The sequence below is a fragment of the Syngnathus acus genome, chromosome 24 (assembly GCF_901709675.1).
Source record: "Syngnathus acus chromosome 24, fSynAcu1.2, whole genome shotgun sequence".
Taxonomy (NCBI): Eukaryota; Metazoa; Chordata; class Actinopteri; order Syngnathiformes; family Syngnathidae; genus Syngnathus; species Syngnathus acus.
Genome location: NC_051108.1, coordinates 5645836 through 5661639, shown reverse-complemented (window position 1 = coordinate 5661639; position 15804 = coordinate 5645836). Strand labels below are relative to the sequence as shown.

Sequence of the window (15804 nt, the reverse complement as noted above, 5' to 3'; positions counted from 1 at the left end):
AGTCCTTATGTTTTCCTTTTATTACATCACCTTTATTCTGCCATGTATACTTTATTCTGCCATATATACTATGTAATCTTGTATATAAAGACATTTACTTTTCAACATCCGTGTCAGGTCTGCTTCTGGTTCGAAATCCTGCTCCTTGGGTGACAATATGTCTTAGGCATAATCCATCAAGCTAGCGACATCACCACCTGCTCCAAACCATTGCTCCTCCTCAATGGGTCGCTCAAAACTTCACAAGTGTTCCAGAACCTCAGCCTGCTGATCACCTCCACCTCTCTCTCACCCGCACCTCATGCATGTCCTAGTTTTTCACACCCGCCTTCTAATAAACTGGGTCAAACCCTGCGGCCGTCCTCCAACACTGATACTGGGGCGCACGTGCTCCGACTGCCCCACAGGACCCTGCTCCAGCGACACTTGCTGAGTGGCGACCACCCAACCCTGCTCCTGCGACACATGCTCTGCTGCTGCCAACCATCCTCCAGCGATTCCTCCTCAACCCTGCGCTGGCCTAAAAAAAAACCTACGGCGGGATCTGACCCTGCTCCAGCGGCGCAGACACTCTGTGGCTCCCCCGACCCTGCTCCTGTCCCCACCCGACTTTGCTCCAGCGGTGCACGTCTTGCGATTGCAAACACCAAACACAAAGTACTTCTTGTTTCAGTTGAGCCCACTGTAGTTCATTGTTTGCATGGTGCTCCACCCTGTATGTGATCCTTTGTTATTTCCTGTTTCATCTTGAAGAAACCTTTGGTTGGGATATTCCAGAAAGTCCACCGTGGTACGACCACACAGATACCGTAACAAAGCAACAAACCTGCCTTTCTCATGGTTTGATTTTTCTATCGGGTGAAATATTTGGAACTTCTTGGTATGACACCACAGATATGTCAGGGCTGTTTTTTTTTAGTTGTTTTATTATTCTTTTTTATCACAATGAATCATATTTTTCAAAATGGAGTCAAGATGCTTTCTCTATTACTACTTGTTGAGCTTTCTCCCAAATTGACTGGATTGAAAATGTAATTTCAAAAAAATAATAACAGCAGTGATATGCATGTTTATTTCATCAAGCAAAATGGCGTAAAGACAAAAAAGATACAGTACTTTAAGTTTTATAACACTGCCAATTAAAATGAATTTGAGAAAACTTTTCACAATATATTTACAATAACCGTCAAATCGTGACTGTATTTACCATTTTAAAAAAAACTCGTAGCGAATAAGCACATTACAGTATTTTAAAATGAACAACAATACAAAATTAGAAAGATGAGAACAATTTAAACTACAAGTTATTCCAATAAATGATGCACCAAAACTTGCAAGTAAACAATAGTCTGTATAATCTGAGTAAAAAACATGTAGAAAACACCTGATGCAGTTTGTTGATACAGTCATTGACCTGTTATGAGAGGTACGAGTCATTTCACAGGTAGATCAGTGTGAAAAAACTTTTGAGGGAAGGGTCAAGGCCCCTGAATTTATATATATATCTATATATATATATATCTATATATATATATATATATAGATATATATATACACACACACACTGTACATTGGAGGTGCATGTATCCACATATCAAAATCCGGCTGACTCATCCCATAAAGAGAAAGGAAACATTTTCACACAATCGCAAACCTGTCCTATCAATTTTACATGGCAAAAATTCTGTCATATTTGACAACTAATAATGTAAAAAAAAGAGTTTTATATTTGACTCAATATTCACAGAAATTATGATTGCCGAGTTCTTGTGGTTATATATTTATTTAATTATTCATTTAAGTTGAGACGTGTTAAAAGTGTGATCAGCCCTTTGACCTTTCTCGTGAAAAATGCTGATATGAAGTGTATTTGCCCATTTATTAAGGACATCGATAAAATTTGTTACACTAGGCTACTTTTGCAGCACCGTTTGTGTTAAAAACACTAATCCTCATCACACTGATTTATTCTCAAGGGTAGAGGCATGATTTGTAATTTTGGTGCAAGCATTTTTTTTTAAAATATTCCCACTGTAAGGAGAACACAAATTTTGGAATGAATTCCATTAAATTCAAAGGCAATTATCGCAATCATTAATTTTATAGACTGTGGCTAAATTGTCCAAAGGCTGAATTTCAAGTCATAACACCTTTAATGGTAAACAAGACTTTTCCAGTTTATAAATAGAAAATAAAAATACATTGGAAAGACAGTTCAGGTTGTCTGCTTTTTAAAAAGCAAAACAATTTTCCTAAAATCCTCATTCACTTAGATAACAGGGAAGAGCGGATAATTTAAAACATACATTTAGTCTCCATGTACGTGTAGACATGGATCTTAAATTTTGTCGTGTTTATTTTAAGAAATATGTCTTTCAGTCTATATGCATGTCTGTGAAGCGGTTTTCCTGAGAATTAAGAGCACCCACCATGTTGGGGGAAGAGAAATATTTACAATCTGAGATGGCAAAAATGAAGATTTTTTTTTCCTCAGCCTTCTCTATCCTTGGTGGGAAAAAAAAAACATCTAAGCCTACATCTGTTCAAAGTCATTGACAGTAATCATGCTCACACTATATACATTTTGCCAAACAAGCACAAAGTCAACATCCAAACAAGGTATTGCTGGTTAAAAAGAGAAAATATGCATCTGCCAGCAAAAAAAAAAGAAAAAAAATGATACCGAGAGCTCCAGAAGGCAAAAAAAGGAATGTTATCAGTTTACAGCCTGTACACAATTACAAGAAAATGTTTGCATAAACATTTTACAGTCTAATTGCATGATAACTTCCCCCCATGTATAAAATCTGTATTCTCATTTTGCATGAATTATGGTAAACATTCTGAGGATTTTTTTCTTCCTGAGTTTTGAATAGCTAGAGATGAAAAGTGTCACAGCAAAAAAAAAAAAAGCAAGAGAGGATGTACATGAAAACGAGTCAAAGAGAAGAAATACTGGGACCATGCCAATAAAAGCGATATATAGAACGAATTTTTTTTTGTCCACTGAGGTTCCTCTTTGTGTTTTGGGTGTCATGAAGACATGAACCCGGCCCGACTCTCAAAGCTGCTGCCGGGGCCATAGCACCATTGTAAAGACTTAAGTGAGCAACTCTCACTTTTGGTAAGGGAATACTTGATGAACAGTATTTCCGCTTTTTTAAGACAGCGTGTCAACTGTTCATAAAATAGAAATCATGAAAAACATAAATACATAAAAATATATAATTTTTTGTCAACACTGGCAGAAGTTGGGTATTATCAACAACCCCAAGAGAGGGTTTGTCAGAGTAGTATAATTAAATATTACTACTACTACTACTACTACTACTAGTAATAATAGTAATAATAATAATAGTAATAATAAAAAAGAAAATAATAATGATGATAATAATAATAACACTAAACATGAAAAACAAATACTATTAATTAGTACAGTCCTTGTGTGGCTGCTCATCAGTTGTACATTTTTCGGTCATTTCCTGGCAAAAATCAACTGTTACCGTCTGATTACCGTATTTCTCCACGGTCAGCCCTGAATCTGTGTACAAGCTAATGTATTGGCTGTCCATACCTTTGTCTTCCCCGTTTTCCATCGAGTTGATCTCCAAAAGGCCTGGAGAACCAGGAATGTTTGTTTCAGGTGTGGCGGAGTCCAAACAGAGATCGATGCTGGTGGTGTTAGGTCTGTTACAAGGCTTGGGATCGTAGGCGGCGTGATGGCTGGCGGTGGAATTGGTGGGGCGTAGGACTGGGCAGTAGTGGTGCAATGACTGAACCTGTTCGGGACTTAGCTGGACATCCCTGCACACCTCCTGGGACAGGCAGGAAAAGTTTTCCCATAGTTCCCCCATACAAGCCTTCAGTTGATTTCTCTCTGTAAGCAGCTTCTCCTTTTCGCATACCTGTATTTGCAAATTTTTTTTAAATATTTTACATAAAGCAATACATATTCAATTTTTTTTAATTCTATTTTCTTTTTATTGGGGCGGTATGGCGCAGTGATAAATTGGATTGGGGGTTTGCTCCTGATGCTTGGTAAATCTGAAACGCCTTTAGTACTGAAAATAGAAAAGTGCTATACAAGTGACATCCATTTATTATATTTACCGTAAAATCCCGCAGTGCTGAGACCAAGGTTGGGCAATTCCAGTCATCAATATCCTGCATTTTTTTTTTTTTTTTGTCTTCCTGCTGCTACACCTGATTCAAACAATCAGGATTGCTAACCAGGTTCTGCAGACCTTGCCGAGTATCCAATCATATGAATCATGTGTGTGTTGCAGCAGGGAACTATTCGAGTGCAACAGGACTTCACGCTGATTGTGGCCAAAACAACCGGGCCGAATTTAACGAAGAGCGCGGCTTGCTCAGGTCCTGTGAGTGGGGATCTGTTTCGGCCTGTGGTTTTCTGCGAAATTGAGAATAACAATGCCAGATGGTAAACACGCAATTTAGTTGTTTTTTTTCCCAGTTGCGCACCAATCTGACAGTAGGATCGACTATTCTGGACAAAATTTGTCTTTGCGGGCCGTATCTGGCCCCCGGGCCTTGAGTTTGACACCGATGTTCTGAACCATGATGCCATGGTTGATTAGGGGTGTATCCTCGTTAATATAAAATGGCTGCCACTATTTTTCATTCAAAAATCAGTCGGAAGACGTGTCATGAGATCTTCCGATACAAGTGTAGATCGACTCACCAGTTTTCGAATCTCACACTCGAGGTTCATGATACAGTCGAGCTTTCTTTTGCGGCAGCGTTGGGCAGCGATGCGATTCTTACTTCTTCGCCTCACATCGTGGATGAACTCGAGTTGCTCTGAGGTCAGTTTGTGCATTTTCACCAGTGTTTGGAAGTCATTCCTTGGAAGATTTATGATTTGATCAACAGGGAAAGGTAGCTTCACCTGTCAAATTCACACACGTTGGTTATCAAAGGTCATATGACATTTTAAATGTTCATTATGAATTATTGACCATCCAAATTTGCACTTACCTCTGGGCCACGCTCTTGTACAGTGCAGGACTCGCTGTCTCCCTCGGAAAAAGAACCCGACTCATCGCTGGAATTGGTGCCATAGGACTGTTCACATTTGATGTTGGTTTGCCCCTGGATAAAAACTCCATCCCCTACGTTGTGGTCCTGCTGGTCAACATTGAGACAGCGGGCCATGTTGGAGCAAGGTGACGAAGAAAACTCAAATTGAGGCAGGCTGCATGGGGAGCCTCCACTGCCGTCTTCTGCATAGGAGTAGGACGAACAGGAACTGGATGTCCTTGTCCGTGTCTCACAAGGTGGTGAGCGTGGGCAGACTTTTATTGGAACTGGACAGCTGGTGTTTGACCGTGGACGGCACAGTAGATGGGGTTCGCTGGAGGTGGTGCTGGGAGAATAGGCCTGGGAGCTTGGAAGGGACTGACTAGCTCCAAGATCCTTTGGTATGTGTTCAGGAAGCTCTGTTTCAAAAGAATTCCCACCAGGGTAAGAATGTGCCGGGTTTCCCAGACGACTGCAGGCCCCGGAGGAAAATATGACAGTCCCTCGATCGAGCTCAACTTCCTGTTTGCAGGTTTCGTCACAGGATTTCAGATCTGCGCTGAAATTGTCATTGTTCTTTGGGGATAATAAAGACCAACTCAATTGTCCAGCAAGACCTTTCAAGTCTTTTTTGTGATCTCCCTGAGAGTTAACTTTGTCCTGGGGATAAACGAGCCTGTTTGCAAATAGTGGCTGAGGTGTACTGGGCAGATTGGAGCAGTCCACTCCTTTTTTAAGTAAGGCTCGAATGCAGGATGCCGACTTCATTCTCTTGATGATTTCTGAAGACGCGGGGTTATCCATCTCCATTGCTGACGCGCTATCAGTAATGTCCAATGAGATGGCCTCTTCCTCTACTTGTTGTTCAACTTTGATTTCTGTCAAAGGCAACCTGTTTGGATCCGTTACTCCCCCACTAATGTTGCCCTCTTTTATTGTGCTTGGAAAACCTGAGGTACTGGTGTGTGAAGACAAATCATCATTGTGCTTTTTATAAGCCCATTGGTATTTCCGGTACTTCGGGCATCGCGGCAGGTCTGATCCTCGGCGTCGATCGAAGTCCAATCGTCCGTCTGTGAAGTTACCGGTCATTGTTAATTGATCCTCACCGGGGAACTGAAAGGTGGCGAGATCATCAGCACGTTGTATCGTCGGAGAGGATGATCTTTCGGTCTCTGACTGCATGCTTTCATTCTCCGAGTTGATGCCCTCAGCAGCTACATTGTGACAGTGCAGCAAGCTGTCCTCACTACGCAGCTGAGCTTCCAGAAAACGAAAGCACGAGTCCTCTAGGTTGTGCATGCGCAGGAATTCGGCACAGCGGATGACCTCTTGAATGTTTTCTTTGCTGAGTAACAGTTTAGCAGTGTAGGCAAACTGCAACAACGGGACGAATCCTTTGGCAGTGACCTGCGAAATAGCAGGGAAATTGACATCAGTCTGGAGTACTTGGGTGTGGTGCCACAATGTCATTCCACTTTGAAAATAACTACAAGCACTTTATAAATTTGACAGATTTACATCAACTGAAAAATCATGATTTGTTTGTGAGCCACCCTTAAGATACTTATACAATCGTTTATCAGAAATAACTCAATTTTACAGTTAACTATGATATGCTAATATGCTAATAATAGCTATAAAATGCTTTCCACACAAAATGAATTCATTCATTCTTAATTTCATCAAAAGAAACTTGTTAAAAAAGCAAATTATTGCCACCTATAGAATTACAGTCACCCATGAATGTAAACTGGGGAAAAGTTAGTCAAATTATGGCAGTAACTAGTGTGGAAACGTACAAAGTATAATCATAATTTGAATGAGAGGAATTGGCCAACATGCCGTAGCCAAACGTCTTTATTAATAGCAACTCTGAAGAAGGACAAGACCTCAGCATACCAATGGGTCTATTTTCAGTTTAGTATTATCAGCTGCAGTCTGCAGCGTTATCTTTTTGTGTCCTTAGACATATGCAACTATGTGCATATTATCGTCTGGGGGTCATTTTGTGCCACAGCAGTGTCTTAGTCATAAAAGTACATAAACCTTATCTGTGTAGATGTCAAGGTGATATGACAGGATGTGATCATTGGAAATCACATATTTTAAGATAAAAAAAAATTCTCAAATGTACCGTATTTTCCGGACTATAAGGCGCACCTAAAAACCTAAAATTTTCTCAAAAGCCGACAGTGCGCCTTATAGTCCGGTGCGCCTTATATATCATAAGTGGCCCGCTGAAGACTATGAATCATGAATCAAAAAGACTATGGATCATTATTTTGTGATCATAAAGTAATTTCTTGCGTCTGAAGTTGAAATAAAAAAGATAAAATGGAGAATGATTTGATTTGGATTAAAAATCTGACATGATGCATTAATGGTGCGCCTTGTAGTCCGGTGCGCCTTATATAAGGACAAAGTTTTAAAATGGGCCATTCATTGTAGGTGCGCCTTACGGTCCGGTGCACCTTATAGTCCGGAAAATACGGTAAGCGCAGTTGGCATCATTTAAAAAAAAAAAAGTCTTGAACGAAATATAATTTTATACAAAAATAATTAAATACAACAGTAACAGTGAGGTAAGGGAGGGGGACTTAAATCAACAGTATTTCTTTCAAAGGGTTTTGAATGGTATTGATAAAACAACAATAATAATGCTATCTTAATTAATTCATATTTGTTGGACATACCTCTTCAGGAAGGCTGACCAAAAAGCCATTCTCCGTCTGGCCGACCAACACCTGGAGGAAATATTCGCTGCAGGCGGCTAGCACGGCCCGATGCCCGCGAAATTCCTTGCCTTCCACTAGGATAGTCACATCGCACAGGATATCCTGCTTCCGCTGGTCATTAAGGCAGAGGAGGATATTGGTACAATGAACTGTTGACTCATACACATACATGGGAGCTTCAGGCCTCTCATCCACGGACATTCCGCTTACAATCTGAAAACAGAAGGGATGAGTTTATTTAACAAGCATATCACCTGTAAACTTCTCAATATTGTACTGTATAATCAAATAATGGACGAAAAATGTTTAGAGGGAATTAAAACATGGCAGTTGTTATAAATTATATTGGGGGGGGAAAAAAATCCACCTGTATGAGGTCATTCAGTCCTGACAGTTCTCAAAATAGGCTAACTTCACAACAAAATGCCTTCTATTACTATTTATATTTACATTTTATTCATATATTTCTCTTTATTATTTCAGTTGACAGTATGGACATAGTAATAAATTAATACCATATGTTAAATAATGATATTCTTTGGTTGTATAAAATCACATATAAGACACGTTTCATGATGCTGTCATTGTGTCATAATTAATTATTGATTTAGATTAATTATTGACATGATTTGATTATCTGGCTCCCATATCTTAATTATTGATATGGTTTGATTCTCTCGCTCCCACCACCCAAAAAAATGGTAAGGATCTTTTTTTTTTTTTTTACATCTGTGATGTAATCTCAGTGTGATTAATATGGTCGATACTGGTATTGATCAAATAAAATATCGAAATCCTTGAGGCTAAGGCAAGACATGAAGACTGAAATCAGTGACAGATCGTGACAACATACAGCCATACTCAAATAAAAATAACATTGTCAATCAGGTCAGGAACAAATCAGCTACAAGCACACGTTTTTTCATTACCTCAAAAAGATTTCAGTATGCATCCAGTCATCTTAATATTCCCCTCTTTACAGTAACATCATATTTCTTACTAACACGCTGCACCTATCAATGTCTGAGTGTGGGTGAGTGAACAAGCAAGGTAGGAACATGTGTGTGCGCGCGCATGTGTTTGTATGACGACATTTGAGACTATTTTAGGCCCCCGCCATCTTAAATGCAGCTTGCATGAATCATGACTTCCCACATAGTAGGTCAGTGAGTAAGGTGAGTCATATTGCTGTCTTATATGGTAACACGCTGCACATGTGATAGAAACAGTGTTATCTATAGACTGGACTGACTGTTTCAAATGTCTCTTGCTTCACTGCTTGGCCTCTGTCATTTGGTATGGGAATGAAATCCATTCAATAAATATATTCAAGTATGACTTTGATGTTTCGGTTTTTAAAATGATGTTGAATAATCTTGCAAAAAAAAAGAAATTGCTCATTTATATTTTTATTAGCTCCCCCCCCTTTTCTCACCATGCTGGTATGAGTCAATATGATTCATTTTGACTTTCACATGACGTCAGCCTAAAATCATGTTTGGTGTTTCTAAATTTTGATATGCAAGTAAAAAAAAAAATCCTTTGTAGACCAAGTGAACACTAATTTCTTGGAGTTATTGAGACAATGATTGAACATGACAAGGGACTGAAAAATATGCGAAACAGACAAGAAAAACATGAAATCTGCATTAAAAAAAACAAATGGAAAGTTTTATGCAAATAGCTGACGCAGAGGCATAGCCCACGTAAAACGGCAAATGTATGAGTGCTGAATCACTACGATCACCACAAATGTCCACTTTATGGCAGAGGCTTATTCTGTCATTATTTTGTTATTCTGAGAAAAATTTTCTCTCATTAAAAATGTGACTTGTGCAATAGAAAGCGTCAAAATTAGGTCCAACATTCCACGACCCCAAACTAGCCACGTTACACCCTTTCTAGATGTCTACAGATGTTGGCTGTATGCATACACTATGTTTAATGCTGTGTCTCTGTGGGCGCACCACATTCCACATTCCTTGTTGACATGTCATCCTCTGCTTGAATTAAGTGGTGGGCTGGAATAGTTACGTCAAGTTTAACATTTCATCCAACCTAGCTTGAAAACAATTATTGAATGATATTGTCAGTAATGTTTACATATTCAAAGACTGTCAATAGTGGCATGACTTTCCATCCCGCCCACGATATAAAAACTTGCATTCATATTAGTGGTCAAATGACACAATTTCAAGTTACAAACGGGTTAAAATATTTTTTTTTAAAAAGAATGGTAATTGAAATTGGTAGTAATGTCTCCATTTTTTTTAAAAGAACTAATTTTTTTTAATTTACCGTATTTTCCGCACTATAAGGCGCACCGGATTATAAGGCGCACCTTCAATGAATGGCCTATTTTAAAACTTTGTCCATATATAAGTCCATATATTTGGACACGCCTGCTGTAGTGCCTCAATATTGGTCCATATACTGTATAAGGTGCACTGTCGGCTTTTCAGAAAATTTGAGGTTTTTAGTTGCGCCTTATAGTGCGGAAAATACGGTAGTAGTGACACATAAAGTCGATGCAGAATTTGTCTTTGCGGGCCACATAAAATAACGTGGCGGGCCATCTCTGGCTCCCGGGCCTTACGTTTGACACCTAATCAATAGAAAATCAATTAGTTCCATGTGAAATAATAATTCCGCACCTCCCGTGGTATTCCATCACACACTCACAAAGGGCACACAACAGTTTGACACCCCGAGAAAAAAGGTGAGAAGTAGTGGAAGAGGAGGAGCTTATCAGGGTTGAGCAAGTTCAGTCAATAAGTCTGATTCTTCCGAGTGCATTCCAAGACTACAAGTCAGTCTCCCGCCCAAGATCTTCTCCGGGGGATTCCACAAGTTTCTGGAGCTGCGCTCAACTCTGTGTCAACATTTCCATACCAGTCTTCCAACAGTTGAATCGGATGAGATGCTCATTCAACTCTAGTATGCTTATTGCAGAAGAAAAGATGGCGGTCAACATACTGGCTGCCCGTCACTAACTGCTGCATTGTGTCAAAAACAACCTGAGGGTCTCAGTCCAAGTGTTTCCTGTCGAAATTAACAAATTTTCTGGGTTTTCTATCTATTTTATTCATTTATATTATTTTTGGGGATATTCTTTGGATGGTCTTATCACACAAATTGCAGAAGCGTCATTTATATTTACTATGTACTTTATAGACACCCTGTACTTAACTGAGATATTAAAAAAAAAATGGCCTCTGCAAAAAGTTTAGAAAAATATTTGTTCTAAACTATTCCTATTAAAATTGATTTTTAACATGGAAAAATATGCAGCGCTGTAAACTGGTGTGTGTGTGTGGACAATAGTTTGTTTATGCAGTATATTGAAACATTTTACATGCTAGTTTTCTTCTTAGTGCACAAATTATCATAATTATCATCATTATCAGAACTACCCGAGAGTCTCCTAAAAAAAAAGCTTTTAGTCAAACAAAGTACTATATTGAAACATTTTACATGCTAGTTTTCTTCTTAGTGCACAAATTATCATCGTTATCATAATTATCATCATTATCAGAGCTACCCGAGAGTCTCCTAAAAAAAAAAAAGCCTCGAGTCAAACAAATGAACAACATGGCATGGGGTGACATGATACATTACAGCGAGGTTAAAATTAGACTCGCAGTTGACTGATAGGGCTGTAGACACGGTCATTGGATCAGGAAGACGCAGAGCTATTAGAATTTTAGCTAGCCTGGAACCTGAGAGTAGAGAGAATCAAATATTCTCATGCACATTGACTGTACTGTTGTGAAAATGCATGAAGGATTCATGCTCTGGGAAAAATAGCAACGAGAATGAGAAGTAAAACTTTTTATCATTTGTTTGCTTTGTTGAAGCGTTTTCCACTGTACTATTTGAACTGTGTATGTGGGGTGGGGGGTGGGCATATATGCAAAAGATATTTTCTTCCTATTAAGGCTCAGCGTTAATTTAAACACAAACAGTCTGATGTTCTCTGCCACGGATGAAGAGAGAATACCACATTCATCCAAGATTCAAGCATGTTCCAGGGGTACAATGGGATTTTCTCCCACCCTGTGTCAGAAGTGCAGCGTTCTTGCCTCAGAGTGACAGAACAATGGTCTCTTTCACTGCCTTTAACAGCCTGGAGATGAAGAGAGGTGCATCATGGGTAAGCAGAGAGAAATACTAGTAAAGTTTAGAATACACACGATTGAGAGGAGTGTTCTTTCAGATGTATGCAAAATGTATATGATTCATGTGATCAGTGAATGTATACAGAGATTTTAGATCTACTGTAAATCACTTGAAATTACAGTAAAAAAAAAAAAAAAAAAGGTTTATCTTCTGCAATGTTGACATGGCCCTGCACTTTAGGTCATTTTGGTCTCTGATGCAAATAAAACATGTTTCTCTGGTCAGCCTGCTCAATACAATATGTTCATATTGATTAATCATGTAATGGTTTGATTCTGGAACGGAACGTATCCATCATAACTGAAGCCATTAAGGAACATTTGTTTGGAATTCGAACAATGTAGCGAATCGACCAGTTTCTATTGCATTATAGTTTGAACATAACAAAAATGAGAAAAGCTTGGAAAACCAGCGACAACAAACTATATACGTATGAGAGAGAGAGAGAGAGAGAGAGAGAGAGAGAGAGAGAGAGAGAGAGAGAGAGAGTGGAAGATTGATGGCTGATGCTGCTTTACGTAGCACGCTCAGCAGACAAAGAGGCGCATACCTTACTGTATGTCTACGCCGATTCTAAAATGCTGTATTATTACCTCATCAACGAGTCAATCGTGGGACTAAACAAATACTTAAATAAACGTAGAAATTCTGCTAAATATTTTCTTAGGGCACGTTATATTTCCGGGAAACATATAAGAGAGCAAAGCAGAGAAATAGCATTCCTATAAAATATCTATTAAATACTGTGATGTAATTCAATATAATATATATCTTTAATTATGCTGATGAATATTATTTAAATTTAGAACATGTTTGATTGTTTCACGCCTGCATTTATTGTTGATTTTTATTTAAAATTAGGGACCCCCCCCCCCCCCCTTTACACACACACACACAATAAAAGGGGCTAGCTCACTAAGCCTTCAGGACCTACTCACGTAAACAATACAAGGCGCATAAAATTTTTCAAAATTAAATTAGATCTTTAAAACACGTGAAATTATTTTTGGTGAAGAAAAAGAAACAGCGCATGGCTGTAGGAGCAAATACGAGCAACCGCAGTCCATGTATAAACCAAATCGGCTCAGAATAAAATGAGTGTCTTTAGAACGCAAAAGGAATATGATAATAGTATGCAAAATTGTCATCATGTTAAATGATCGTCGGCTTCTAAAGAAACCAATCCTGCATATATCGTATTCATACTCCAACTAATCATCACAACAGTATTATAACCTGGGAAATTGTGACTAGGGTGTGTTTGCAACATGGGGGTGGGGTGGGTGTCAGTGGTCTTTAAATGTTTCCCCCCGTGGAGTAAATACACTTGATCCGCTATTATGCACAATCGCAGAAAATACACAACGCTGACTCAATACACAACAGGATGTGGTTCGGGTTTGTCGTTATGAGCCAGCCAACCCAATCATTTCACCACCTTCAAGATTATAGTAACGTTCTTCCACCAATTATATTTTACGTGTCTTAGATTGTTTGTTTGTAACTCATTACACCGATTACTTATGTTTCGATTGTAACAAAGGAAATTAAAATTACACAGCAGATAGTAGTCGAAGTGTGACAAAGACGCCAGAAAGTGTGCATGGCTGCTTACCGTGTTCTTCCTTCTCGATCAAATCCTCGTATCCGTTTCACAATCAAGTTCTTTCACATGATGGATTGCTTTGCTCTATTTAAATCCTCCCGACTGCAATTTTCGACTTTTTGCTTCAGTGGCTACAATTGGGTTTGATTCGTCTCACCTTCTAAAAAACATGTCCGTGATTTTCTTCCCTGTTGTTTCTGCTATGATTACGTGGATTACGTTTGCAGTGTTTCTGCACGGAGCGCAAGTCTGTCTCCCGCTGTTGGTTACACTCGACTGGAACGCCTACTCTCGATCGCCGCATTGTTGACATTCGTCCGTCGACGTCACTCGTTTTCGTTCATTCACAACATCGTCAGCTCAACACTGTACTTGGCGTCGCGAAAGGCTTTAAGTGTACTTGTCCATGGACATATAACTAGATAATATCTTGACACAAAATAGTTACGTAAACCTTACCGCCATATTGAATGTGGCAACGTGATTGATTTGTGAAGACTCAAAGCAGGGGCGAATCTAGGATCAGAGGTGCCCAGCACACAGCCAAGCAAAAAATAGATTTCATTTTTTGGTACATTTTAACACGGTTTCACTCGCACATTTCTGAAAGAAAAGCATTACATTTTCAGGCAAAGTCTATAGTATAGAAAGATTATAGAGTATAGACTCTATACTGTCAAATCTTTTGTTTGCATGTAATCACAATTTACAATAATAAATTGGTACCGAATTATGGTGTATGCATCGTTTGTCCTCGATTATATGAATTTTGAGATCGTCTGGAGCCAAGATCGTGATTATGATTAAATTTGATGAATTGAGCAGCCCTACCTGGACTTGATTGACATAAACAATAATAATGCATTTTATTTTCCACAGCTAAAACATTTTCCACAATTCAGTTTATTTCTGACATCTCACTGTCACCCAAACCACACATTGTAAGGTGTTGAGGACCTGCGTGAATGTAAAATAAATTGACAAAAAAAAAAAAAATCATGACACAAAAAGCTTTTAACTTTCTTAGATACCCATGAAAAAAATACATATATTTCTTAAAAATGACTTGCCAAGTCTTTCAAATTGTGATTACTCACTTGTGCTTGAAAGACAAAACTGTGATTGTGCAAAAATACTGAAGGGACATGAATTTGTAGAATTTGAACAAAGTACTTAGAAGTACAATTTCCTAATTTTTGGGTGCAGAGCATGGGGAAAATATTTCATTGCGTCACAATCTGTGTCATCCAATGTACATTACGTTGTCTTTTTGTCATTTCCACGAATGGTCATAAAACAAGTCAAGCACTTCTAAGGCATGGGTAGGAAACGCTGGTCCTCGATGGCCGTTGTCCTCCATGATTTTTTTACGTCTCCCTATTGCAACACACTAATGCTAATTATCGGACAATCTGAATGAGGTGTGTTGCCACAGGGAGACATAAAAAACATAGGACCGGAGTTGCCTACCCATGTTCTAAGGCATAGGTGTCAAACTCAAAGCCCGGGGGCCAGAAACGGCCCGCCACATCATGTTATGTGGCCGACAGACAAATTTTGCATTGACCTTGTGTCATTACTAAATTTACAAATTGTCTTCATTTTTAAAAAATAGAGACATTGCTAGCAATTATTATTACTACTCATCTTTTTAAAATATTTGAACTATTTTTACTAGATTTCAAAATTATTTATTAGTTTGTTGTGTAGCCTATACTTTATGTATATAGAAGACAGTCATAATGGCCCGCTGAGGGAAACTATGACTATGATGCGGCCCGTGACAAAAATGAGTTTGACACCCCTGTAAGGCAACAAGTGAACTAAAAAACCTTCATATATGGGCCTTTATGAGCTTTATATTAAAATTAAAGCTTTAAAATTAAACTTCCCACACCCCATAAAATGTCATAAACCAAATGACGACTAAGAAAAGGAAAAGACAAAAAAAACATTGAGTCAAAACAGCACTTAGGTCAAATACAAAAAAAAAAGTGTTAAATGTGGAATCCACAGCATTTGCTTTGAAAGCTTATTGTGTTATTTTTGCATCCATGTGCACATGAAGAGATTGTTCAGAAGTTGTTCTTCCTCTGAGGAACGTAAAAGATGAGTAAGAAACAATCTGAACCAAATCCCTAATTTCAACTCACTGGAAGAATTAATCATGGTCTCTGCCCGGGATAATAGCACTGATGGAAAAGGGGAGGCTGATTATGACTACACTGATACTTTGCGGTG

The 15804-nt window shown here is 38.7% G+C and overlaps 1 protein-coding gene across 2 annotated transcripts; it reads right to left on the bottom strand.

The window, feature by feature from the left end:
• Positions 1 to 1053: 1053 nt before the first annotated feature.
• bach2b (BTB and CNC homology 1, basic leucine zipper transcription factor 2b) lies at positions 1054 to 13938 on the bottom strand. Of its 2 annotated transcripts, none has more exons than XM_037244778.1 (6): positions 13573 to 13938; positions 7737 to 7991; positions 4999 to 6450; positions 4703 to 4909; positions 1564 to 3905; positions 1054 to 1505 (listed from the first exon to the last, which is right to left on the bottom strand). In XM_037244778.1, the coding sequence occupies exons 2-5, from the start codon at positions 7977 to 7979 to the stop codon at positions 3426 to 3428; spliced, it is 2382 nt and encodes a 793-aa protein (XP_037100673.1). In that variant the 5' UTR covers positions 7980 to 7991; positions 13573 to 13938; the 3' UTR covers positions 1054 to 1505; positions 1564 to 3425. The 2 variants fall into 2 exon arrangements, with proteins under 2 accessions (XP_037100673.1, XP_037100674.1); XM_037244779.1 differs by lacking the exon at positions 13573 to 13938 and adding an exon at positions 8708 to 8836.
• Between the last annotated feature and the right edge of the window lie 1866 nt (positions 13939 to 15804).